Raw genomic sequence first — 26,599 nt, forward strand, 5'->3', positions numbered from 1 at the left:
AACACAATACTCTTTAGAGTCTAAAGTAAACGATAGGCAAGCCCTACAAATGGACATATCAATGTATTCAGTCCATCAGCAATATGCTGAAGTATTTGCAATGAATGAAGAGTCTGAAATACTATAGATGGGACTGCATATTGATATTAATGTTGAAATGCCTACAAAGAAGAAGACAGAGAATTTTACAAAATTGAAAGTGCTAAATCTTCACAATATAAATTATTTAAAAAAATATTAAAAGTGTAGCAGTTCAGGTCTAAGCTCTGTGTGTGTGTGTGTGTGTGTGTGTGTGTGTGTGTGTGTGTGTGTGTCAGTGATATGCGGTGAGGTCTGAGGCCGGGTAGGCACTTTCTAATGACCACCCTGCCTCCCACGCCCCCATCTCTCACTCACACACACACAGTCAAAAAGGGGATTTTTAGCTCACTCACACACACACAGTCAAAAAGGGGATTTTTAGCTTGTGCCACACGCAACTGGCCCGCACCAGCAGACAACTTTCAACACCACAGACAGCAACCCAAATGCCAACGAGTAGGCCTATAATAACCCATAATAACGTTTGCGATGTGGCAGTTGCAGACAATTGAGCAGTTGAGCAGTGGCGTTTATAGGATATCCACAGACAGGGAACATTTGTACTTTGAAAAACTTTGCTAAAAATTGGGAGTTGTTAAGAAATAATTGTTTCTATTGGTTCTATAGACCGATTAGTCTTCTCTTTTCAGCGTTAGGCATTTGCTTTCCCAACCGTATGTTTTTCCTGCAATTGTATTTTGAAATCTGCAAAAGGAAAACAGACAGCCACAACCAACCATAGAAATATAATCCATAGATGGCAGTTCACATTCAAGTCAGGACTGGCAGCCATTGCTAGTGTACCCATGAGTTTAACACTAAAAAAGCCAAGGTAAGAGGTTCCAAAACCTATCTATGGATTATATGTCTATGGCCACAACACAACAAGCTGTATATTTGGCATGCATGCTGCCCAAATTGCGGCCTTCCTGACTGCAGGCAACAGGTCGAAATTGCCAGAATATAGGAAACATTTGAGTCTCAATGTCAACAGTGAAGACGCGACTCCGGGATGCTGCCCTTTTAGGCAGAGTTGCAAAGAAAAAGCCATATCTCAGACTGACCAAAAAAAAAGAAGAGATTAAGATGGGCAAAAGAACACAGACACTGGACAGAGGAACTCTGCCTAGAAGGCCAGCATCCCGGAGTCGCCTCTTCACTGTTGACATTGAGACTGGTGTTTTGCGGGTACTATTTAATGAAGCTGCCAGTTGAGGACATGTGAGGCGTCTGTTTCTCAAACTAGACACTCTAATGTACTTGTCATTATGCTCAGTTGTGCGCCGGGGCCTCCCACTCCTCTTTCTATTCTGGCTAGAGCCAGTTTGCGCTGTTCTGTGAAGGGAGTAGTACACAGCTTTGCACAAGATCTTCAGTTTCTTGGCAATTTCTTGCATGGAATAGATACTCAACTAGTCCAAAGAAGGCCCGTTTTATTGCTTCTTTAATCCGAACAACAGTTTTCAGCTGTGCTAACATAATTGTAAAATGGTTTTCTAATGATCAATTACCCTTTTAAATTAATAAACTTTAATTAGCTAACACAATGTGCCATTGGAACACAGGAGCGATCGTTGCTTATAATAGGTCTCTCTACGCCTATGTAGATATTCCATTAAAAATCTGCCGTTTCCAGCTACGATAGTCATTTACAACATTAACAATGTCTACACTGTATTTCTGATGAATTTGATGTTATTTTAATGGACATTTTTTTAAATTTTCTTTCAAAAACAAGGACATTTCTAAGTGACCCCAAACTTATGAACGTTAGTACATATCTAATATGTACTGTATATATGTATACTGAGTGTACAAAACATTAAGGACTCCTTCCTAATATTGAGTTGCACCCCCCTATTTTGCCCTCAGAACAGCCTCAATTAGTTGGGACATGGACTCTACAAGGTGTCAAGAGCATTCCACAGGGACGCTGGCCCATGTTGACTCCAAAGCTTCCCACTGTTGTGTCAAGTTGGCTGGATGTCCTTTGGGTGGTGGACCATTCTTGATACACACGGGGAACTGTTGAGCATGAAAACCCCAGCAGAGTTGAAGTTCTTGACACATCTCCTCCCCTCATCTACGCTGATTGAAGTGAATTTAAAAAGTGACATCAATAATGGATCATAGATTTCACCAGGATTCACTTGGTGTCATGGAAAGAGCAGGTGTCCTTAATGTTTTGTACACTCACTGTATAAATATATATATATTTTTTTACAATTGTTTTACTTTTTTTTTTTTTTTGCTGCCTCTTGGACCCCCCCCATGGGCCTGGGCCACAGGGCTTCAGCCCTGGTAAGCCCCTGCTGAGATATAGACTTACATAGACACGTAATTTAATAATAGTCGACCGCTCTACTGTAAATAAACACTTGCACTTACATTTAATTGTAAACGAAGTCCATCATTTTATCCTGCTGGATAAAGACATCAGTGACTGAACTGTAAAACTACTCCCTGTTGGCCGTCAGTTTTAAAAGTCTCTCGGTCTCGATGGAAATGATGGCAAGGGGTGAGAGTCGTCCTTGATAGGCCCGGATTCAACTGTATGTCTGATCCATTTCAGCGCAGAAAATGACCTCTCAACGGATGCTGTTGTAGCTGGTATAGTGAGGACCAGCTGCAGTAACTTTGTCGCCTCGGGGACAGTCTGTGTCAGGTCATGATGGAACAAAAGCTGAGGAGCTGTCCAGGCGATTTGTCTCATACCATTTGTGAACTGTACACTAGACAAGATCAGCCTTAACTCCCTCAAAATCGAAGCACTTTGCATATTTTGACAGACTCTCCAGTTTGCAGCTGTCAAACTTTTGTGACATTGTTTCGATGTTTTTGCAGTCCACTAAGCCAAGGAACTTAAAATCCCCAGAGTGGTTGGTATGGATTTCCCTGCCTGTGAGTTTTATAACTTCCCTCCACCCATCCTGACGGTTCCAGAGAGACTAGGGGATCATAAACTGTTTCCCCAAAGTGACCTCAGCTTCCAGGCCACCGATACGGTGCTAGGGGGCCAGACACCTGGTTTCTGCCCAACCTGGTCTCAGAGAATTTCCTATTATTCTGTACGTAAATCTGAGTTACTCTATTTAGTATATGTTACGTTCCGTATGGTATGGTATGTATTAATTTGTGGATGTCCATCACCCATTTTGTATGATATATTACATTTTACAATTTGTATTATGTTACTACTTTGCGAAACGTACAATATGTTACGGATTTGTAAAATGTACGATATGTTACGAATTTGCAAAAATGTATGATATGTTACAAATTCTAGCTTGCTAATTTAAGGTTAGGGATAGATGAAAGGTTAGCTAAAAGGGTTAGGGTAAGCTAACATGCTAAGCAGTTGCAAAGTAGCTAAAAAGTAGTATGCAGTTGAAAAGTTGCAAATTAGCTAAAATTGTCTATGATGAGATTTGAACTAGCAACCTTTGGGTTGCTAGACATTCGTGTTATACACCCACCCATCATCCAACTTCTATTTTTGCCTTAAGTAACCATCTGTCTTATGCAACCATACCAAAGGAACATACTGTATAGCTCTACATGAAGAATTTCATATTCACGTACAGAATAATACAAAATGCTCTAAGACAGGGTTGTTCTGCCTGCTCATCCCAGATCCTCCTCAGTCTCTCCAAGTGGACAAGAGTGATGGAGTGCTTGTGTAACCGATGTGAAATGGCTAGCTAGGTAGCGGTGGTGCGCGCTAGCAGCCTTTCAGTCGGTGACGTCACTTGCTCTGAGACTTGAAGTAGTGGTTCCCCTTGCTCTGCAAGGGCCGCGGCTTTTGTGGAGCGATGGGTAACGATGCTTCGTGGGAGTCAGTTGTTCATGTGTGCAGAGGGTCCCTGGTTCGCGGTCTGGGCGAGGGGACGGACGTAAAGTTATACTGTTACATTGGTGCCGTGACCCGGATCACTGGTTGCTGCGGAAAAGGAGGAGGTTGAAAGGGGGGTGAGTGTAACGGATGTGAAATGACTAGCTAGGTAGCGGTGGTGCGCGCTAGCAGCCTTTCAGTCGGTTACGTCACGCGCTTTGAGACCTTGAAGTAGTGGTTCCCCTTGCTCTGCAAGGATCGTGGCTTTTGTGGAGCGATGGGTAACGATGCTTCGTGGGTGTCAGTTGTTGATGTTTGCAGAGGGTCCCTGGTTCCCGAGGGGACGGATGTAAAGTTATACTGTTACACTTGGACAGAAGTGAGTGATGTTGTTATTGAAACTTGTGCATTTAATGTTGGCTGTTACTATTGCTGTTTGCTAATAGTAGGTGATTATATGTATTATACAGTCCTTTGCTTATGTCACTATCTCCTTATACAGTCAATATTATTATTGCTCTTGTGTTATTTATTACTCATTCATTATCATGTTTATTAGTATATTAATTTATTAGCATATTCATTCATAACTTTTCTCTGTACAGAACCACATCCATCTCATATGTCCTCTCTAAATAAAGTTGTTTAGTGTGAGTAACTCTCTGTGAGGTTGCTTTATTCCTCTACCCAACTGGAGAACCATTCTCTTTCAGTGGTCAAACCTGGCTCTTATCTGAACATTGATATTGTCCAGTATGTTGTACTAGATTCTCCCCCTCTCTACACGGATTGGCTGTTTCTATGAGTTTCGCTTTCAGCCAGGCCCAGTTCATTGCATAGCTGCTCGAATCGCTCATAGAAACAAAGGCATATAATAGTTCCAGAGTTGCCCGTTTTTTGATCTGGCACTCTCAATTACAGACTCCTGTTTACCTAGGTAGCATGTAGCCTAGCATTTATTAGGTCTTTCAAAATCTTTTATCTTGTCTTTGCATTGTGGATGCCGATGTTCAATCTCCGTTGTCCATTCAATTCCAGATCTATCTGCCAAATGTCTTAAGAGCTATCTGGCTTTGGATGTGAGAAAGACTTTTCATGCTTGTTGAGCACTATAGGCAAGTTCAAGTTGCAGTAACTGGCTCTTGTCCACACGTTGTCGCTGGTGTAGAACTGTAGGCATGGGAAGCAGTAGAGTCGGCTGCTAGCAGCGCAGCCTCAGAGCCAGTCGTTCCGTTGATACCACTCAGATTTAAATGGTGGTGTGATTTTCTGTCCAGTCCTTTAATTTAGGTCCATAAGCCCAGGGGTTGGTCTTCCATCACTTATCACCCCCTGTTTCGCTAGGAAATACAACTTTGATAACTGTTTCAGATGCAATATATTAGCCATCCTGATCACCTTCATTTTGGCTAGCAGTAAAAAGAAAGTAATCGCCATTGGCGGCAGATGCAAGTACAAAAGGGCTTGTCCGGGATTTGAACCCGGGACCTCTCGCACCCAAAGCGAGAATCATACCCCTAGACCAACGAGCAAAGTTATCCTATATGTTTTTTTACTGTCACCAGCAATGACGGTGAGGATATGGATTGACGTGTCGATAGTGCCAGGCCACAGTGAATCACGTGAGTTTTGGTGGTATACTTGTGAGCATAGCTGTCTTCCAAGCAGTTGACCAGGTTTCAGTTCAAATCCTCTGTAATTCATCTGCTGAGACTTTCAGATTCAATTTTAATTTGCTGTAACAGCAAGAAACAAATAAAGAGCTAAATTTAGATTTTGAAGTTGAAAAAGAAGACATCAAAACGAATTGGAGCTCATTGAATTTGAGGTGATTGACGCACCGGTACGTGAATAAATGATCAAATCCCCATTGGAATCTGTCAGTTTTAAACTGGAGATATCACTTTTTTTTGCAATGGATGCTTCTCATTCCTCCATAACCGCTGATGTCACACCTCTGCATCTTCGGTGAAAGGCGGCAGATCGAGAGCGATGCTTGTCAAAACATGAGACATCCTGAAAATCAGTCTTCTCGTATAAATGTCTGTAGCTTCCGAACGGTTCGACCTACAAAATTCTATGGAAAGGGGAGACTCTAACAAACACAATGCTGTTCTCAGTTTTGCTCTACGACCCCCACAAGTGTCACGGGACTCGTCTGAAGGTAACCAGTACCGGTTAAAATGACAGATTTTGAATCAAGGAAAAAATTATTAAATGTTGTGCAATGTTGAAGCCACTAGTGCAGAGCACAATGGATTAGCAGTCCATTGTCTTAATCACTCAGCCACCTTGTCCTGCACTCCAGGGGTGGCAGTTGCCCCTCCATCCAGTTGCCCAAGATCAACCTGTCTCAGACTGTTAAAGGCTCTTCCGGGACTGGTCTCGGAGCAGTGGGCGTGCTGAAATAAGTGGGTGTGTCAAACGAAATGGGCGTGGCGAAAGTGCACTGTTATTGGATGGTCTCTTTTGATTGAACAGGGTTGTTGCCAGTGCCACCACTTAGCGTAGCCTATTTCAGGAAGTGTATAGAGGATGCTAAAGCAGTTTTAATCACATACACAACTCAAACCTTTATGAAAGCAAACATGACAAATTATTACTGGTATAATACTGTGTGTCATGAGGTATTGTATTGTACAGTCTCAATCATTTTCACATAGACAACTCAAACTTTTATGAAAGCAATAGCTATTTTTGCCCGAGCCACTGCGTAAATTGGTCATCATCGGCAGCCGGGCATGCAACCCATAGGTCTGCACTTATGCAAGCTTGCCATCAGTGTTTAGAAATGGCACATCGACAAGTTTAAAAATGACATTGCGCACATTAGACTACACAACTGCAATTAAACGTGATAAATGTAACATGTTAACAAGATGAAAGCATGTTAGGAGTCTTATGGCTTGGGGGTAGAAGCTGTTTAGAAGCCTTTTGGACCTAGACCTAGCGCTCCGGTACCGCTTGCCATGCGGTAGCAGAGAGAACAGTCTATGACTAGTGGTGGCTGGAGTCTTTGACAATTTTTAGGGCCTTCCCCTGACACCGCCTGGTATAGAGGTCCTGGATGGCAGGAAACTTGGCCCCAGTGATGCACTGGGCCGTACACACTACCCTATGTAGTGCCTTGCGGTCGGAGGCCGAGCAGTTGCCATACCAGGCAATGATGCAAACAGTCAGGATGCTCTCGATGGTGCAGCTGTACAACCTTTTGAGGATTTCAGGACACATGTCAAATCTTCTCAGTCTCCTGAGGGGGAAGGGGTTTTGTTGTGCACTCTTCACGACTGTCTTGGTGTGTTTGGACCATTCTAGTTTGTTGGTGATGTGGACACCAAGGAACTTGAAACTCTCAACCTGCTCCACTATAGCCCCGTTGATGGGAATCGGGGCGTGCTCGGTCCTCCTTTTCCTGTAGTCCACAATCTTCTCCTTTGTCTTGATCACGTTGAGGGAGAGGTTGTTGTCCTTGCACCACACGGCAAGGTTTCTGTGTCATCAGCAAACTTAATGATGGTGTTGGAGTCGTGCCTGGCCGTGCAGTCATGAGTGAACAGGGAGTAACAGAGGAGACTGAGCACACACCCCTGAGGACACGCCCCCGTGTTGAGGATTAGCGTGGCGGATGTGTTGTTATCTACCCTTACCATGACGGGGCGGCCCGTCTGGAAGTCCAGGATCCAGTTGCAGAGGGAGATTTTTAGTCCCAGGGTCCTTAGCTTAGTGATGAACTTTGAGAGCACTATGGTGTTGAATGCTGAGTTGTAGTCAATGAATAGCATTCTCACGTATGTGTTCCTTTTGTCCAGGTGTGAAAGGCTAGTGTGGAGTGCAATAGGAATTGCATCATCTGTGGCTCTGTTGGTGCAGTATGCAAATTGGAGTGGGCCTAAGGTTTCTGGGATAATGGTGTTGATGTGAGCCATGACCAGCCTTTCAAAGCACTTCATGGCTACAGACGTGAGTGCTACGGGTCAGTAGTCATTTAGGCAGGTTACCTTATTGTTCTTGGGCACAGGGACTATGGTGGTATTTGACCTTGGAGTATTCATCCTCCAAGTTCGAAGTCCTGGTCAACATGGACAACTTTGAGTTTGTGGAGTGGATCGAGGAGGAATACGGTGCTGTCCCTCATCATACTGTCAAGACCTGCCCAGGCGTTGAGAAATGTTGTGATCCAACATAAAGCCTTCTTCCTGCCCTTGGAGGGTGATGACTACTGGTACAAGAGCTACCAGGTCATGGCCTTCAACACAGACGCCTACAGCCAGCACATCTCTCACCTGGAGTAGGCCAACGACCAGATCGAGCTGTTCAACCACCCTCTTGAGGCCTTGCAGTTCGTCAGGGTCACCAACCTGGAGTGCAGCAGTGTAGAGAAGACGGTCTTTCTGGAGAAGACCAGTACTGTTGAGAAGACCTGGGACATCGTCAGGGAAAGCCACAACAGTTCCACCACCATGACAGCCAATGACATTGATGCTGCCGTAGAGAGATGCCAGCCTGTCCCTGATGCCATCCCCTGCTACCCTGATGTGACAGACTACTGAGACAGATTCTAGATGTGTGAAGTCTCTAAGAGCTTTGCACACCTGGATTGTACAATATTTGTCAATTATTCTTTAAAAAATGTGTCAATCTGTGTCAAGTTGGTTGTTGATCATTGCTAGACAGCCATTTTCAAGTCTTGCTATAGATTTTCAAGTCTATTTAAGTAAAAACTGTAGCTATGCCAGTTAGGAACATTCAATGTTATCTTTGTAAGCAACTCCTGAGTATATTTGGCCTTGTGTTTTAGGTAATTGTCCTACTGAAAAGTGAATTTGTCTCCCAGTGTCTGTTGGAAAGCAGACTAATCCGTTTATTTTCATCCTAAAAAACTGCCTAGTCCTTGCCGATGACAAGCATACCCAGAACATGATGCAGCCACCGCCATGCTTGAAAATATGAGGAGTGGTGCTCAGTGATGTTTGTGTTGTGTTTGCCCCAAACATAATGCTTTGTATTCAAGACAAAAATATCCTTTCTTTGCCACTTTTCTTCCAGTATTACTTCAGTGCCTTATTGCAAACAGGATGCATGTTTTGGAATATTTGTATTGTGTACAGGCTTCCTTCTTTTCACTCTGTTATTTAGATTAGTATTGTGGAGTAACTACAGTGCTGTTGATCCATCCTCAGTTATTTCCTATCAGAGCCATTAAACTCTGTAACTGTTTTAAAATCACCATTGGCCTCATGGTGATATGCATGAACGGTTTCCTTCTCCTCCCGCAACTGAGTTAGTGTTGATACACCATCCGAAGTGTAATTAATAACTGCAGCATGCTAATCTACCAATAGGTTCCCTTCTTTGCGAACCATTGGAAACCTCCCTGGTCTTTGTGGTTGAATCTGTGCCATAAGTTCTCTGCTCGACTGAGGGACCTTACAGATAATTGTATGTGTAGGGTACAGAGATGGGGTAGTCATTTACAAATCCTGTTAAACACTATTATTGCTTACAGAGTGAGTCCTTGCAAGTTATTACGTGACTTGTTAAGCACATGTTTACTCCTGAACTCATCTAGGCTTGAATACTTATTGACACAAGGCATTTCAGCTTTTCATTTTAATTAATTTGTAAACATTTCGAAACATATTTTCCACTTTGACTAATTGGGTGTTGTGTGGAGATCATTAAAAAATCTACATTTAATCCATTTTAAATTCAGGCTGTAACACCACAAAATGTGGCAAAAGTCAAGGGCTGTGAATAGTTTCTGAAGACACCGTAAGTGAATTTATAAACCTCCAAGCTAGGTGGCGGTACGGTTGAAAAGATCAGAAGTTGATCACAATGAACCCTCTCAGTTTTCTGTCCACCAGTCTCTTTGATTAATGTCAAAGTTGCATGGTACGGCAGGTTTGTTTTACCAAGAGAACTCTATAGATATCCTTTTCCAATGTTTCTTCTTTTGTGTTCTCAATTTTATAGCGAGATCTTTAAACTATAGACATTTGAAATATATTCGTTTATTACTGAACTGAAACGTCAGGAGTACGTTATTGGATCTAACTTATTGATGGTGGTCACAGACAGTAGGCCTTTGACACTAGGCTACTCACAATGTCACTGCAAGAGAATATGAAGTTATGAACGTAAAAGTGTTTGTAACGTTGCCTTTTCTGTGCTTATGAGAAACGTCAATAGACATTAAAGCCTGGGAAACGTCACTGTTGTTGGTAGGTCTAAACTTTGGCTTTGTGTGTCACCGTTTTTCAAGACTCTGCTGAACTTTGTCACAATGAGACGACTTTTATTAAAACTGATAAATCGAGCTTTGCTGATTGGACCCGTTGGACCAATGATGGGCAGTGAAGCTGGAGTCCACACAAATTCTCGCCGGAGACTGGTAAGTGAATTATTAAAGAAAATCTATTGCTACCCACATATGTTGTAGTCAGTACACTGCAGACACTGTTTTGACTAGATTGGATACAGTTTGTCAGTATGGACTTTTCAAGCAGGTTAGGAGAATTAATGTAGCAAGTTCGGATAATTAGGTTAAGGTTAGCTAAAATGCTAACACTTTAAACGTTTGTCGTACATTTGACAAACTGTATCTATTTTTTACGTTATAAAAGTGAAATACAAAAAATTTGCTCCTGTGTGTTATTGTCAATGATTGTCAATGATTGTCAATATTAACCTGAGCTACGGTGCACCGGCCTGTGACGTGAACGGACAAAATTGGTGAGGGAGGAGCGCCCTTTTGAAATCATGTTGTCAACAATGTAGCATGGTGCATCGTCCAGAAACATACATCTCTTTTCCATAAAATAGATGTTAGAATTTTAAATTATTTTTCATTGGTAAGGCAGATAAAGCATTTTTATCAAAAGTAATCACTTTTGCATGTGAAAACACATAATTATACTCATTACTCCACGTGCTTAATCTAGCATAGGCTAACTCACTTGTTTTGAGCCGACTTCACCGTGGGATTTGAACAGGGCACCTGGCTCATCATGCCAGGGAGGCAGCCCAGTACCAACGTGAATGCAATCACTTTTCATCCAGTGTAAAGTCCTCCCACCCGGGTAACCTGGGCCAGATAATAGAATCTCATCAATGATTAAACCCAGAGCTACAGTGAGCTCCAAAAGTATTGGGATATGGATCATTTTTGTTTTCTCTTTGCTCTGTACTCCAGCACTTTGGATTTTAAATGAAACATTGACTTAAGTGCAGACTGTCAGCTTTAATTTGCGGTTATTTTCATCCGTATCGGGTGAACCGTTTAGAAATTACAGCACATTATGTACATAGTCCCCCGTTTTAGGGGACCAAAAGTATTGGGACAAATTCACTTATGCTAGTCAAATGTTTTGTATTTGGTCCCAGTCATAGCACACAATGATTACATCAAGCTTGTGACTACAAACTAGTTGGATGCATTTGCTGTTTGTTTTGGTTGTGTTTCAGATTATTTTGTGCCCAATAGAAATTAATGGTAAGTGAGGTATTGTCATTTTGGAGTCACTTTTATTATAAATAAGAATAGAATATGATTCTAAACACTTCTACATTCATGTGGATGCTACCATTAATAGGGATTATCCTAAATTAATTGTGCATAATGATGAGTGAGAAAGTTAGAGGCATAAATATCGTCCCCCACCCCCAAAAAATGCTAACCTCCCCTTTTTATTGTAATGGTGAAATGTTAGCATGTCTTGAGGGTATGATATTTGTGCATCTGTAACTTTCTCTCTCATCGTTATTCAGGACTATCCATAATCATGGTAGCATCCATATTAATGGGAGTAGAAGTGTTTAGAAACATATATTGTATATGGACTATATACCACCACTAAGGGCTATTAACCACAATGCAGCCCTTAGCCCTGGTATATTGGCCATATACCACAAACCCCTGAGGTGCCTTATTGCTATTATAAACTTGTTACCAATGTAATTAGAGCAGTAAAAATGCATTTTTTGTCTGATATACCACGGCTGTCAGCCAAGGCAAAGGTTGGCAACTTTGAAGAATCTCAAATATAAAATATATTTTGATTTGTTTAATTAAGACTTTTTTGGTTACTACATGAATCAATGTGTTATTTCGTAGTTTTGATGTCTTCACTATTATTCTACAATGTAGAAAATAGTAAAAATAAAGAAAAACCTTTGAATGAGTAGGTGTGTCCAAATTTTTGACTGGTACTGTATATATACCAAAAAATATATGGGGGATTGGAAATGTTGCAGACAATTACTTTGATGGAATATACAATCTATCTGCACTATTAAAGCTGATCTACCCCCTATATAAAATTAAAAAAACACTCAATACGTTTTATATATTTTTATGCATCATGTCAATGCCATTTATAAAATGTTTGTTTCCTCGGTAAAGGCTATAAAAGCGCAGGTCCAGCCGCTCAGTGGTTATAACAATAATCATGCCCAGTCCGCAGGAGGCGTAGAGCCACTGTCTGTCAGGCACATGAGGAGATTTGGCAGGAGGAGACTTTAGGTCCCTTAGCCGACTACTGTAGCCATCACCTTCCTAGGTATGAGTGTCTTTTGGGCTGCAAAGCTCACTAGGCAAAAGTATTAAAAACATTTTTTTTAAAGGCTTTTAACTAACTTTGATGAATTTCTGTTTTTATTATTAGATGGATAATAGATTGTTTTAGGCATACAAGTTATGTTAGTTATTGATAACGACTAGGCGTGTAGCGGAATCCCGATCATTTTGATAGGCTATTGCAATACAGAAAATAAATCTTCTATAAGTTCACAGTGTAAATTATGGGGAAGGAGAATGGGAACAATGGCAAAAGCATGGCAGAGTCTTTCAACAGGCCTTTCTGCAGCCACAACTCTACAACCGGTGCATTGGACCTTTTTGTGGCCGTTGTGCTTTGAAAAAAAAGTGGACTTTTACGTGACCTGTCACGAATTTAGAATGAGTCATAGTCTTATGTAGCGGACTAAACTCCACTCCACTGCTTTTAATCAGTGCAAGGTGACCGGAAACATGACCGAATACAAACAGTGTAGCTATTCCCTCCGCAGGGCAATCAAACAAGCTAACCGTCAGTGTAGAGACAAAGTAGAGTCACAATTCAACGGCTCAGACACGAGAGGTATGTAGCAGGGTCTACAGTCAATCACGGACTACAAAAGGAAAACCTGCCCCGTCGCGGACCACGATGACAAACTAAACAACTTCTTTGCTTGCTTTGAGGACAATACAGTGCCACTGACACGGCTTGCTACCAAAACCTGCGGGCTCTCCGTCACTGCAGCCAATGTGAGTAAAACATTTAAACGTGTTAACCCTCGTAAGGCTGCCATCCCAGACAGCATCCCCATCCGCGTCCTCAGAGCATGCGCAGACCAGCTGGCTGGTGTGTTTACGGACATATTCAATCAATTCTTATCCCCAGTCTGCTGTTCCTACATGCTTCAAGAGGGCCACCATTGTTCCTGTTCCCAAGAAAGCTAAGGTAACTGAGGTAAATGACTATCGCTCCGTAGCACTCACTTCTGTCATCATGAAGTGCTTTGAGAGACTAATCAAGGAACATATCACCTCCACCCAACCTGACACCCAAGACCCACTCCAATTTGCTTACCACCCCAATAGGTCCATAGACGACGCAATCACACTGCACACTGCCCTAACCCATCTGGACAAGAGGAATACCTATGTAAGAATGCTGTTCATCGACTACAGCTCAGCATTTAACACCATAGTACCCTCCAAACTCGTCATTAAGCTCGAGACCCTGGGTATCGACCCCGCCCTGTGCAACTGGGTCCTGGACTTTCTGACGGGCCGCCCCCAGGTGATGAGGGTAGGTAACAACATCTCCACCCCGCTGATCCTCAACACTGGGGCCACACAAGGGTGCATTCTCAGCCCTCTCCTGTACTCCCTGTTCACCCATGACTGCTTGGCCATGCACGCCTCCAACTCAATCATCAAGTTTGCAGACAACACTACAGTGGTAGGCTTGATTACCAACAACGACGAGACGGCCTACAGGGAGGAGGTGAGGGCCCTCGGAGTGTGGTGTCAGGAAAACAACCTCACACTCAATGTCAACAAAACAAAGGAGATGATCGTGAACTTCAGCAAACAGCAGAGGGAGCAGCCCCCTATCCACATCAACGGGACAGTAGAGGAGAAAGTGGAAAGTTTTAAGTTCCTCAGCGTACACATCACGGACAAACTGAAATGGTCCACCCACACAGACAGCGTGGTGAAGAAGGCGCAGCAGAGCCTCTTCAACCTCAGGAGGCTGAAGAAATTCGGCTTGTCACCAAAAACACTCACAAACTTTTGCAGATGCACAATCGAGAGCATCCTGTCAGGCTGTATCACCGCCTGGTACGGCAACTGCTCCGCCCACAACCGTAAAGCTCTCCAGAAGGTAGTGAGGTCTGCACAACGCATCACCAGGGGCTAACCACCTGCCCGCCAAGACACCTACACCACCCGATGTCACAGGAAGGCCAAAAAGATCATCAAGGAAAACAACCACCCGAGCCACTGCCTGTTCACCCAGCTATCATCCAGAAGGCGAGGTCAGTACAGGTGGATCAAAGCTGGGACCGAGAGACTGTTAAACAGCCATCACTAACATTGAGTGGCTGCTGCCAACATACTGACTCAACTCCAGCTACTTTAATAATGAAAAAATGGATGTAATAAATGTATCACTAGCCACTTTAAACAATGCCACTTTATATAATGTTTACATACCATACATTACTCATCTCATATGTATATACTGTACTCTATACCGTCTACTGCATCTTGTATATGCCGTTCGGCCATCGCTCATTAATATATTTTTATGTACATATTCTTATTGATTCCTTTACACCTTTTTGTGTGTATAAGGTAGTTGTTGTGAAATTATTTGGTTAGATTACTTGTTAGATATTACTACAAGGTCGGAACTAGAAGCACAAGCATTTCGCTACACTTGCATTAACATCTGCTAACCATGTGTATGTGACAAATAAATACAATTTTAATAAATAAAATAAAAATAAAATTTGATTTGATGAAGAAAGTTTCTGATGACTCCACCAACGGAGTGGAGCAGATACCAGGCTTTGTAATCTGGCTCCGACTACATCGATACACCCAAGGTCAATACTTCAATTTTTTTTTATGTAACACCTACCTTGTACCTATGTTTGTCCTCTGTAGTTGGGTGCCTTTTTCTGTTTTGCTGAAATCCATAATTTTTCAATAAACGTTAACCAAATGCAACCACCAACTCTTTGTTCACTGCTCTAAGATGGAAAATCAGCTCTAATTCGAATGTGCCAATTGAATCTCAGCAGGGAAACAGTCGTTGGTTGGATTTGATTCATGTTTATTGAAAAAGTATGGATTTCAGCAAACCAAGAAAAGCATGCAACTACCAAGGACAAACAAGTACAAGACAGGGGGTTTCATAATTTACAGTTTTTGAAGTACTGACCTTGGGCGAATTGATGTAGTCAGAGCTAGATTCCACAAAGCCTGGTCTCCGCTCCACTGCGTTGGTGGAGTCATCAGAAAGTTCCTTAAGGCCAACGTGTCTATTTCACAATAAGCCGTGATGAAGGGCTCGCTTCGCCTGCGATCAGTCCTTTGATTTAGTTCACGCTGTCCGTTTTGCTGAATTTTATGCACCTGTATTAGGACACATCAAGGGATTCTCGCAAGCGGGTTATATGTCTTTAAAGTTTGCTACGTGGGGTAGCAGCAATGTAGGCTACCTGGGGCTTCTACATTTTTATTCTTCATAATTATAAGAGACATGAAGAGCTCCAAAAACAAGGCTCCCTGGCACAATTATGAGCCAAAAACTAATTTTGATCATATATTTGAAACAAGACTTTGTTATTGTTAGTTAAAAATGTGTGACTAACATGACACAAATCAGTATGTTCTTGTGGGAGGAGAACCACTGAGCTCACCAATGGCATTTAGAGAAATATAATATGCAAAGATGGAAAATATGTATTTATTGTTGTTGTGCAGGTTGTGGGACTGGGAAACCCTGGAATGAACAGTTCACGCCACAGCGTAGGCATGGCAGTACTGGAAGCACTTGCTTCCCGGCTTGGGGTAGCTGATAGCTGGCGTGGTGATAGGCATGTGTCCGGTGAGGTCATCGTATCTGACATCCAGGACATCCAAATCGTGCTTCTCCGACCACGACTACTGATGAACATAAACGGTGTATCCGTGGCCAAAGCAGGTGAGGAATCTTGTCTTCTTGATGTCTTTTTACATGTTATGCATTTTGAGTTTTAACTGAGGAATTAGTACAAAAGTAGGCTTTGAATTTGAATGAATTTCTATGAATTTGTTTTATTTATTTTATTTCACCTTTATTTAACCAGGTAGGCTAGTTGTAAACATGTTCTCATTTACAACTGCGACCTGGCCACGATAAAGCAAAGCAGTGCGACACAAACAACAACACAGTTACACATGGAATAACAGTCTAAAAGTCTATATACAGTGTGTGCAAATGAGGTAGGATAAGGGAGGTAAAGGCAATGAATAGGCCATAGTGGCTAAATAATTACAATTTAGCAATTAAACACTGGAGTGATAAATGTGCAGAAGATGAGTGTGCAAGTAGAGATACTGGGGTGCAAAGGAGCAAAATAAAAATAACAGTATGGGGATGAGGTAGTTGGATGGGCTATTTACAGATGGGCTATGTACAGGTGCAGTGATATGTGAGCTGCTCTGACAGCTGGTGCTTAAAGCTAGTGAGGGAGATATGAGTCTCCAGCTTCAGGGATTTTTTCCCAGTTCATTCCAGTCATTGGCAGCAGAGAACTGTAAGGAAAGGCGGCCGAAGGAGGAATTGGCTTTGAGGGTGACCAGTGAAATATACCTGCTGGAGCGCGTGCTACGGGTGGGTGCTGCTACAGTGACCAGTGAGCTGAGATAAGGTGGGGCTTTTACCTAGCAGAGACTTGTAGATGACCTGGAGCCAGTGGGTTTGGCGAAGAATATGAAGCGAGGGCCAGCCAACAAGAGCATACAGGTCGCAGTGGTGGGTAGTATATGGGGCTTTGGAGACAGAACGGATGGCACTGTGATAGACTGCATCTAATTTGTTGAGTAGAGTGTTGGAGGATATTTTGTAAATGACATCGCCGAAGTCAAGGATCGGTAGGATAGTCAGTTTTATGAGGGTATGTTTGGCAGCATGAGTGAAGAATGCTTTGTTGTGAAATAGGAAGCCGATTCTAGATTTAATTTTGGATTGGAGATGCTTAATGTGAGTCTGGAAGGAGAGTTTACAGTCTAACCAGACACCTAGGTATTTGTAGTTGTCCACATATTCTATGTCAGAACCGTCCAGAGTAGTGATGCTGGACGGGCGAGCAGGTGTGGGCAGCAATCGGTTGAAGAGCATGCATTTAGTTTTACTTGCATTTAAGAGCAGTTGGAGGCCACGGAAGGAGAGTTGTATGGCATTGAAGCCCGTCTGGAGGTTAGTTAACACAGTGTCCAAAGAAGGGCCAGAAGTATACAGAATGGTTTCATCTGCGTAGAGGTGGATCAGAGAATCACCAGCAGCAAGAGCGTCATCATTGGATGTATACAGAGAAGAGAGTCGGCTTGAGGATTGAACCCTGTGGCACCCCCATAGAGACTGCCAGAGGCCCGGACAACAGGCCCTCCGATTTGACACACTGAACTCTGTCTGAGAAGTAGTTTGTGAACCAGGTGAGACAGTCATTTGAGAAACCAAGGCTGTTGAGTCTGCCGATAAGAATGTGGTGATTGACGAGAGTCGAAAGCCTTGGCCAGGTCGATGAATATAGCTGCACAGTATTGTCTCTTATCGATGGCGGTTATGATATCGTTTAGGACCTTGAGCGTGGCTGAGGTGCACCCATGAACAGCTCGGAAACCAGATTGCATAGCGGAGAAGGGATGGTGGGATTCGAAATGGTCGGCGATCTCTTTGTTAACTTGGCTTTTGAAGAATTTAGAAAGGCAGGGTAGGATAGATATAGATCTGTAGCAGTTTGGGTCTAGAGTGTCTCCCCTTTGAAGAGGGGGATGACCGTGGTAGCTTTCCAATCTTTGAGGATCTCAGACGATACGAAAAAGAAGTTGAACAGGCTCGTAATAGGGGTTGCAACAATTTCTGCGGATAATTTTTGAAAGAGAGGGTCCAGATTGTCTAACCTGGCTGATTTGTAGGGGTCCAGATTTTGCAGCTCTTTCAGAACATCAGCTATCTACATTTGGGTGAAGGAGAAATGGGGGAGGCTTGGGCGAGTTGCTGTGGGGGGTGCAGTGCTGTTGACCGGGGTAGGGGTAGCCAGGTGGAAAGTTTGGCCAGCCGTAGAAAAATGCTTATTGAAATTCTCAATTCTTGCAGATTTATCAGTGGTGACAGTGTTTCCTAGCCTCAGTGCAGTGGGCAGCTGGGAGGAGGTGCTCTTATTCTCCATGGACTTTAGTGTCCCAGAACTTTTTGGAGTTTGTGCTACAGGATGCAAATTTCTGTTTGAAAAAGCTAGTCTTTGCTTTCCTGTTTGTTAATGATATTTGATGATATTAATGATATCATTGTTAATGATATTTTGTTTTTAATTACCTTGAATCAAGCGATTAAATACAGCATCAAGCCTGAGCACATACTGCTGGTTCATGATGAGTTGGATAAGCCTCTTGGAAAGCTTGCTATGAAACAAGGAGGGAGCGCCAGGTGAGTTGATTCCCAGACAGTTATCAGCATGACTAATGACGCTATCTGACAACAATGTGATCTTCCCAACTTTGTGCTCATTCTATATGTTGTTGATTGACAGGGGTCACAATGGTGTGCGGTCCTGTGTTGAGTGTCTGCAGACTGATGTAAGTAACTTTCCACACAGGCAAATACTCTCCCTTCCCACATTGGGAGGAATTGAGAGATGACTGTTCCCTTTGACAAATTTTTGGAAAGTGCTAGAGAATCCAGAGAAATGTCATGTCTGTCAAAGGGAACTGTTGTCTGGGCGGGTTGGGAGCAGAGCAAAAAGACAGACAATATAGTACTATTCTATTCTTGTGCCCCCCAGGTGATGCCCAGACTGCGTGTTGGGATTGGCAGACCATCAGGTAAAACATCAGTGGACCGGCATGTTCTGGGCCGCTTCTCTCAGGAGGAGCAGAAGGTTCTGAGTGGGGTTTTAGAAGAGAGTGTGGACATTCTCCTCTCCCAGCTCACTGACAAGGAGGATATGCAGTCCCCACTGTTGCCACGTGGAGGCAGACCAGCATCACAGACTGGGAAACAAAGGGAGCGTTTAAGCGCTCCACGAAAGGACACGGCCACTGGCCAGACCTGAGACTGACGAAAGACTTTGACAGAGCCAGTGAAACTGTGACTACTCTGGGATAGTAGCTTTGCTCCTGCTGAAACAAAGCTGCCTCTTGCAGAAATATGAAAGTGTGTACATGTTTTTATTTATTATGACTTTGTTTACGCTCTGGTTTAGGATGTATGTGAAATGAATGCCAAGTAAGCACACTTCGTTTCAAGGACAAAGAATTTACATATGTATAAGATAATCATCGCATAGATCTAGATTGGTATGAATTTATTTTTAAGTTTCCCAAACTACCATGTGTATGGCGTGATCTAATTATGTGCAAGGTCTAAGGAGAGACCAATACTTGATATTAAAATTATTAAACAACCGTCTTGCCAATGGCATTAAGAAATGGAACTAATGGAACTAATAGTGATAAAAGAACATGGTTCATTCATGTTTCAGCCACCCAAAGTCTCACATCATCTAAACTCATTGTCTTTGTTGTATTTACTGATACAACATATTGATTCCATCCTTTAATTGTCAGCCTATAACCACACTCTTAATCAACGAGCATTCTTAATGAGTAGTAGCAAACAGTCAATAAGTGTAGGATTCTCACCAAAGTGAATACCAGCCCACAGAAACTGAGAAAGGACCATATAAAAGTACAGAAAGAGGCAGAGTGAGAGAATGGAAAACTGATAGAATGGGCCAAATAGATTGCGATGCAGGGCGAAAGAAAGGGCAGGGGAGAAAACAATGGGGGCCAAACATTGTAGGATAGGGCTGTTTGAAGCCTTCTGTTTGGCCGTAGCTCAGAGTCACAACAAAGCATCAGGGCCACACTTGTGGATGTGGGGAATGGGACTCAAAGGGAATCTCTCCACTCATGACAGACCCCCACCTCTCTACCCCTTTCGCTTTCTCTCATGTGACCCCCTTGAGCCAGCCATCTCACCTACCAGGGCACTTTCCCAGCCCCTCTGAGTGGTCAGCCTGGGAGAGTGCAGTGGTGGCCTCTAACTTTTCTCTGAAAGGTCAGAGGTCACTAATAAAGCTGGACACTGGGCTAATTTATTCAGGAATGGCTTCCCCTCAGCAGTCATAGGCTGAGCTGCACTAGCCCAAAGCCCAGTGGGGGGTCTTCCCCTAAGCTTACAGATGTGCTAAGACCAGGGATACACAAAAAGACAGGGATGGGGATGGATACACACAAACTGCATTATTGTCACTCAAATTGCAGACCCTCTGAGATTTCTTGAGGTTGAGGCTTTTTAAGCTTTGAGTTTAAAGTGGATTTGCTATTCACCATGATCCCCAACAGATGACCTGGGAACGATAATATGGGCATTATCAGTACAGGAATGTGGATCGATTTCACTGATTGTAAAGGTGAACTTTCTCAATGTAGTCCTTTGTAATTATCAAGCAGGATACTGTCTTCCTTCTCTCTCTTTGGGATAAGACTGTCTAACTAATCCTAATGATTTAGTGCAGGATCTTATATTGAGGCTCCGGTTTAGTGATGCCATATGTCACAGCCAGCCACCTTCACCTAGCTTATTGGGGCCCTTATACTCTCCTTACCTAGGAACCGTGCAGTATTGGCATGCTGTTTTAAGTCAAGAGAAAGGTGAACATGACGAGATGTGAAAACAAGAGGATTCCCCAGTTCTACTGACTCACATTGAGGCTTGGAGACTGAAATGTATTTCCTCATTCACTTAAAGACTGCAAAGGTTTTTTCCCTATATCCACAAATGAACACAGTCGGTCTCAGAAAATATATATGATAACTTGATGCGCTACACTAAGATTTACACATGGGCTATGAGCCTGGTTTGTATTGTTGCATCTGTTATAAGTCTTCAAAACGGGATGAACTTATATCAAAGTAAGGAAAACTAAAGAGAATGTATTTCCAATAAAAGGGGCAACGCGTTGGGCCTAGAATATACCTCTCAGATTTACAAAAATTGTTACTATAAATTATGTTATTATATATTCAGACCTTGAAAAATTGGCTAGGCCTACTCAAATCCGCACTGCACTGGGGAAAGAGTAGCCTTACAGACCTGCTATCTTAATTTGACCACAGCAGGAAAATAATCATGCAGCAACAGGAAATGTGAATTACTTTGTGGATTAAAATTAATGGAGAGTTTTTTAGGGTTGATACATTTTTCGTTAGGGCAAATCAAGTCTGATATTTTAAAGTGGGAATTACACACTTTAGAAGTCTTTTTAAACCTTGAATAAATTACATTTAGCATTTTCTGCTGTGCAGGAAAATTCTCTGGGACAACAGTGATCAAATTAAGAGGCCTATGTGTTTTTTCATTTAGTGGTGACTGGTGGTGACGAACTAGGAAGCATCAGCTATCATTGAAACTTTTGAAATGTCGAAGTTGACTTCATACAATAACAAAACATGTATGAAAGGAGTATCAATCTGGAAAAAAAAGATGAAAAAAACGAGTTAAACTCTCAAGCTATTTCCATGATGTACTAAACTACAGAAGAAAAAAATGTACAGGTCTATCTGAGAAATAAAATAATCTTTCTTCCCAATACAGATATCTATTCAATGACTTTCCGAAAGTGGGTCCATAATGTAGGCCTAATATAGTTTTTTCTCTCCAATGAACTGAATGGGTTTAGTGAATCAGTGAAGGCCCTGCCTGCATTCCCGATAAGTAAGCATTAATAACGCGTCTTTTCCCTCCCTTTAGCCATAATCTCCAGTGATCTCGCGCCTCCCGCAATAAATTATTCTGACATGGCCGTGAAAAGGCAGCAGCGGGCAGGCCCTTTAAGAGGCAAATGAGCATCGACAGTGAGAAGATGTTCCCAGCAAAGGAAATGTTAACTCACTCCCCTGTAGGAGTGCGATGCGATGGATGAAACCAACTGAGATGTCTTTAAAGGAAAAGGGGAGAAGAGTCCAACCCCGAAGGCGATCACTGTTTAATAATGTATCAGTGAGAAGTAGGCTTTTAACCCGAGCTATGATGGGCCTAAAGCATCTGGAGTGTGGGAAGCGCTAGTAGCATGCCTTTTTGGGCAAGGTTTACCTTCCTCGACACCATGCGATGCATATTCGATAAGGGAAGTGATTCGAAATAGCAATTGAACGTAGCAAATCATTTGATCCAGTCGATCTAATTGCCTTTTGAAAGAGATGTTTGTGTCAAAAAATGGGAAGAATAGTAGGCTAGTCAGAATAGTTGCAGGTCTTCTGAGGATCTGGACAGTTACTGGTAAGTTTGTTTCAGAATGAGGTCACAATTTTAGACTCATAAGCACAACATCACCCTCGCGGGCTTTGTGGTTCACCTGTGTTATACAGCTCTAAAGAAATCTTTACTATATGTCTTGAAGATTTACCTGAAAACGACTACAATGTCCTTATCAGATAAATGAGGCATAGACCCAAACTACACGAGCATTTATTCAATTTATGGTAATCATATTGACCTCATGGTCTTATAGGCTCTACTAATTAATATGTAATTAACATGTTATTAACAGCCAAAACATCTGCCAATAGGCCATTCATTAATATTTTTTAATAAACTAATGAATTAACAAGTTGATATTTGTTAGTGCCTGGTTACTAGGCTACATTGTACGAATACCCCTGGTTTATGCTTGTGAAACAATAGAGAGGAAAGTTAATTTCCTATTGACAATACGTTTACAAGGATAACAGTGTTTTGATTGTAATTGCCCTGGAGAGTCAAAATAGGTCTGTTGTTTCTTTAAAATGTTACTGGTCCTTCATTCGCAGCTGCTGGCTTGTGTGTGCTATCAGAGCTAGTGCAGATGCATTACTTCTTCAGCACAATGGACATTTATCACCCCGTGGTGTTATTCAAATTCAGTACCAAGCGAAGACCATCCCCACTCCCTCTCGCCGTCCATCTCGGTAACACCGTTATTGTTAGTGAAGCTCAAGAAAAGCTTTTGGATAACAGAATAGCGAGCACGCAGTGACATTCCCGTGCAGTCGTCATATTAAGTAATAGCCAGTTAAAGGAGCGCCACGAGTTGACTCATATAACCCTTTTTTCGCGTCTTATAATTTTTCTACAAGCTGGAGTATACAAGAAATGCAGCTTGGGGACGGCGGAGGAGCAGGTGCATTCGCGTTTTAACAATTTTCACCTCGGCTTTCTCGATTCAGCAATGTTCAGCTTGGTCGCCTTATAACGTTTTAACATGAATATATAACCATCGAGCTTTTTTTTGTATGATTGGAAGAATTTGAAGTCGAGTTAAAATGCTTGTGTTCTGCTCTATAATGATGTGGAAACTACTATGTGCAATGAGATGCGTCTTACAGGTGCAGATATGTCGAAATGCTGTCGTAATGGAGTTTGAACGACTCGTTTCTTCTGATTCCTATGCTGATGATTAGAGCAAACCATTTTCATGTTGTCATATTATGGTATTGAATGAAGAAGTTTTTACAGTGTTTTGATGTTTTCGAAGGGGAAATTGTATAATCGTTGAGGCCTTCGTCGACTTAAACATCTTCTGGTAAATCATGCCATTGGTATAGGCTATCAAAGATCAGTGTCGAAAATCGCAGATATTAGGAATTTGAAATATACACGTTTGTTACTAGACCTGCTGACTTATAAAATGTTTAAAGGAGAAAACAAAAGTTTTGCTATATAAGAAAACAATAGGCTACTGCTTTTTAAACTGTATTAGTTTAATTTGCACATATCCAAATTACATTATGTTTCTGTATCCTGCAATTGATGATATTTCATTTTACCAAATAAGATGAGGATCTTGGTCAGGTGCATGATTGGAATGACAATTAGTGATAGTGCCTCCATATTTTCTATAGGTCTATATATTCTACAGATTCAAAGATCATGTATATGATGAATTTAAATGGATTAATTGAGAACTGTTTTGAATGATGAGAGCAATTCGTTTTGAGACACACTTTGAGCCCTTGCAGTTGATTGTCCAAACGCAATTCTTGTGAAATTTAAAACACAACCCGAGAATTGTATCTGGACATCTGTTGCTGGGGGTTCCTTTCACATCAGTGTCGTAAATACAAGTTCTTAGTCTTGTCACCATAGTCGTGATATTTCTTTTTGGAAATCTGCCTTAAAGTGTTGATTATTCGATCTATTCATAATACCACCAATTATCCAAAACGAGTCACTATTGGTCAAAAGCTTTAGACCATTATGTAAACCAAAAGTCATTGCATAGCCTGCAGTATAGCCTACACGTGTACATTCATTGCATTATAACATTATAAATCAACAATGCTTTATTTAGAACTAAGTAGGCCTAAGCCTACATAACTCTTGGAGGAGCAAGCTGGTGAATATATATAGTAGCCTAAAAACGTTCGGGTTTTCTTTTGCAAGTTGTTCAAATGAGACAACTAGGCCTACAGTTTATTTTGAGAAGAGCTAGGTCCAATCCCCCGAAGAGAAGCTTTCAATGTTTTCCATTTCCCTCTTCCTACTTTCGATTGCCCCTAGGCAAGGATGGGTTTATTGCTGCTCTACTGGTGAGCTTTTGTTGTGGCTCCCAGTGCTGTTTTAGGATTATAATTTGCATAATTCTTAAGGAATGTATCATTTGAATTTTGTTTAACAAACCGTGACCTTTGCAACCTCTTTATCATTTTAAAACACCATTACAAGCCAATTAAGAGGGAATTCGTTTGTACTTTTATTTCAAGGTATAGATAGTTTTATATAATTAATGATACAATTATTAATCTAGGTTTATTCATTTTTTATTTGTGTTTGTGTTAAATCTTTTTGGAAATATCATTGTTTATGTGTTGTTGATTTCATACTGCATGTATTTCATACTGCATGAGTTGCAAATGTGTGATATTGAAATATGATGCTTTAAAAAAAACGAATTAATTAATTAAAACTTAAACATAATTTCACTATTTCTTGCTTTGACCAGTCATTGGTTTTGACCTAACTTAGCATGCAAATGTTTTTGTCACATAAACCTTTCAAATAATTTCTTAATTCAATTATTCCAATATGTTTTTATGGATATGTGTAAACTCCTGTGTTTATGCCATTTCAACTCGTCAACTCAAAAATGTATCAGCCCATCATTGATATGTGTTGCTAATGGGGCAGACTGGTCAATGCTTTGTAAAACATTCTTGGCTATTCTTTGCCATTCTTCTTTGGACATTTCCCTTTCAACCGCTCATCTCTATACCATCTCATGATAAGGTCATATAGGAAGTTATGAATAACTGCATTATTAGTATGAACAGAAATAAAGTACTAAATATTAACTAAAACCATGCAAATGTAATATTGTTGCTCTAATCAGAGATGTCAGTATGGAATTCGTCCCAAGTCTCCAGTGTGGGATAAACAGACACGCTTTTGCCATCCTAGCTTGGGGATATATTTGTTTTTTACATCACAATATCAACACAGTTTTGGTAATTACTGCTCTCAGTAATTCATTCATCAAACTCCTCTCTTGTTTCTCTTGTAAGCATGGAACGCAAATATGAGGATCTATTGGAAATGTGTCTCAGGTAAATGGGTGTGATTCAGCAAGGATATTTCTTTATTCAGTTTACACATGACATAATAAAAAAGTGGATTATTGCTTGAGACAGACATGTGTGTGGTCCTCTCACTCCCACCCAACACGCAAGCCTAAAAACCTTCCACCAGCAGCCTCAAATCTGAATCTTTTACAACAGAGAGGATGATATAGAAACGTTAAAGTACATATTTTGACACATTATCATTATTATTTTACCTGTATTTAACTAGGAAAGTCAGTTATGAATAAATTCTTATTTACAAAGACGGCCTACATGGCCAAACCCAGACGACCCTGGGCCAATTGTGCGCCGCCTTATGGTACTCCCAATCACGGCCGGTAGTGATACAGCCTGGATTCGAACCAGGGTGTCTGTAGTGACACCTCAAACACTGAGATGCAGTGCCTTAGACCGCTGCGCACTCGGGGGCCCAGTTAATTATATTGCACAGGCATTCTTAGTGATCAGTGTGTATTGATAAGAAATGGATTGATAATAGTCCATTAGTCTTTTTGAGATCATGTAATGACTGGGATTGTTATCTGATATACTGTACACTATTAGCATGTCTTCTGATGTGATTTGTTTGATCTACAGTTCAACAGCAGTGTGTTTCGGATGTCTGAACCCAGCCCTCTCTGTTGAACACGTTCTTGTAATGATATGAATACACTTCAACATGAAACAGCTGCAAACTGCTCTGATTAAACAAGTCTTTCAACACCTTTATCAATATCCAACTAGAGTTTATATGCCAGAAAACA

General features: G+C 41.6%; 1 protein-coding gene across 1 annotated transcript; it reads left to right on the forward strand.

The window, feature by feature from the left end:
- The first annotated feature begins 9,745 nt into the window (after positions 1-9,745).
- On the forward strand, positions 9,746-25,905 carry LOC129826097 (probable peptidyl-tRNA hydrolase). Its single transcript, XM_055886419.1, has 6 exons — positions 9,746-9,808; positions 10,179-10,307; positions 15,957-16,176; positions 18,564-18,663; positions 18,767-18,812; positions 19,019-25,905. The coding sequence occupies exons 1-6, from the start codon at positions 9,806-9,808 to the stop codon at positions 19,286-19,288; spliced, it is 768 nt and encodes a 255-aa protein (XP_055742394.1). The 5' UTR covers positions 9,746-9,805; the 3' UTR covers positions 19,289-25,905.
- The last annotated feature ends 694 nt before the right edge of the window (positions 25,906-26,599 follow it).

This window comes from Salvelinus fontinalis, chromosome 28 (assembly GCF_029448725.1).
Source record: "Salvelinus fontinalis isolate EN_2023a chromosome 28, ASM2944872v1, whole genome shotgun sequence".
Taxonomy (NCBI): Eukaryota; Metazoa; Chordata; class Actinopteri; order Salmoniformes; family Salmonidae; genus Salvelinus; species Salvelinus fontinalis.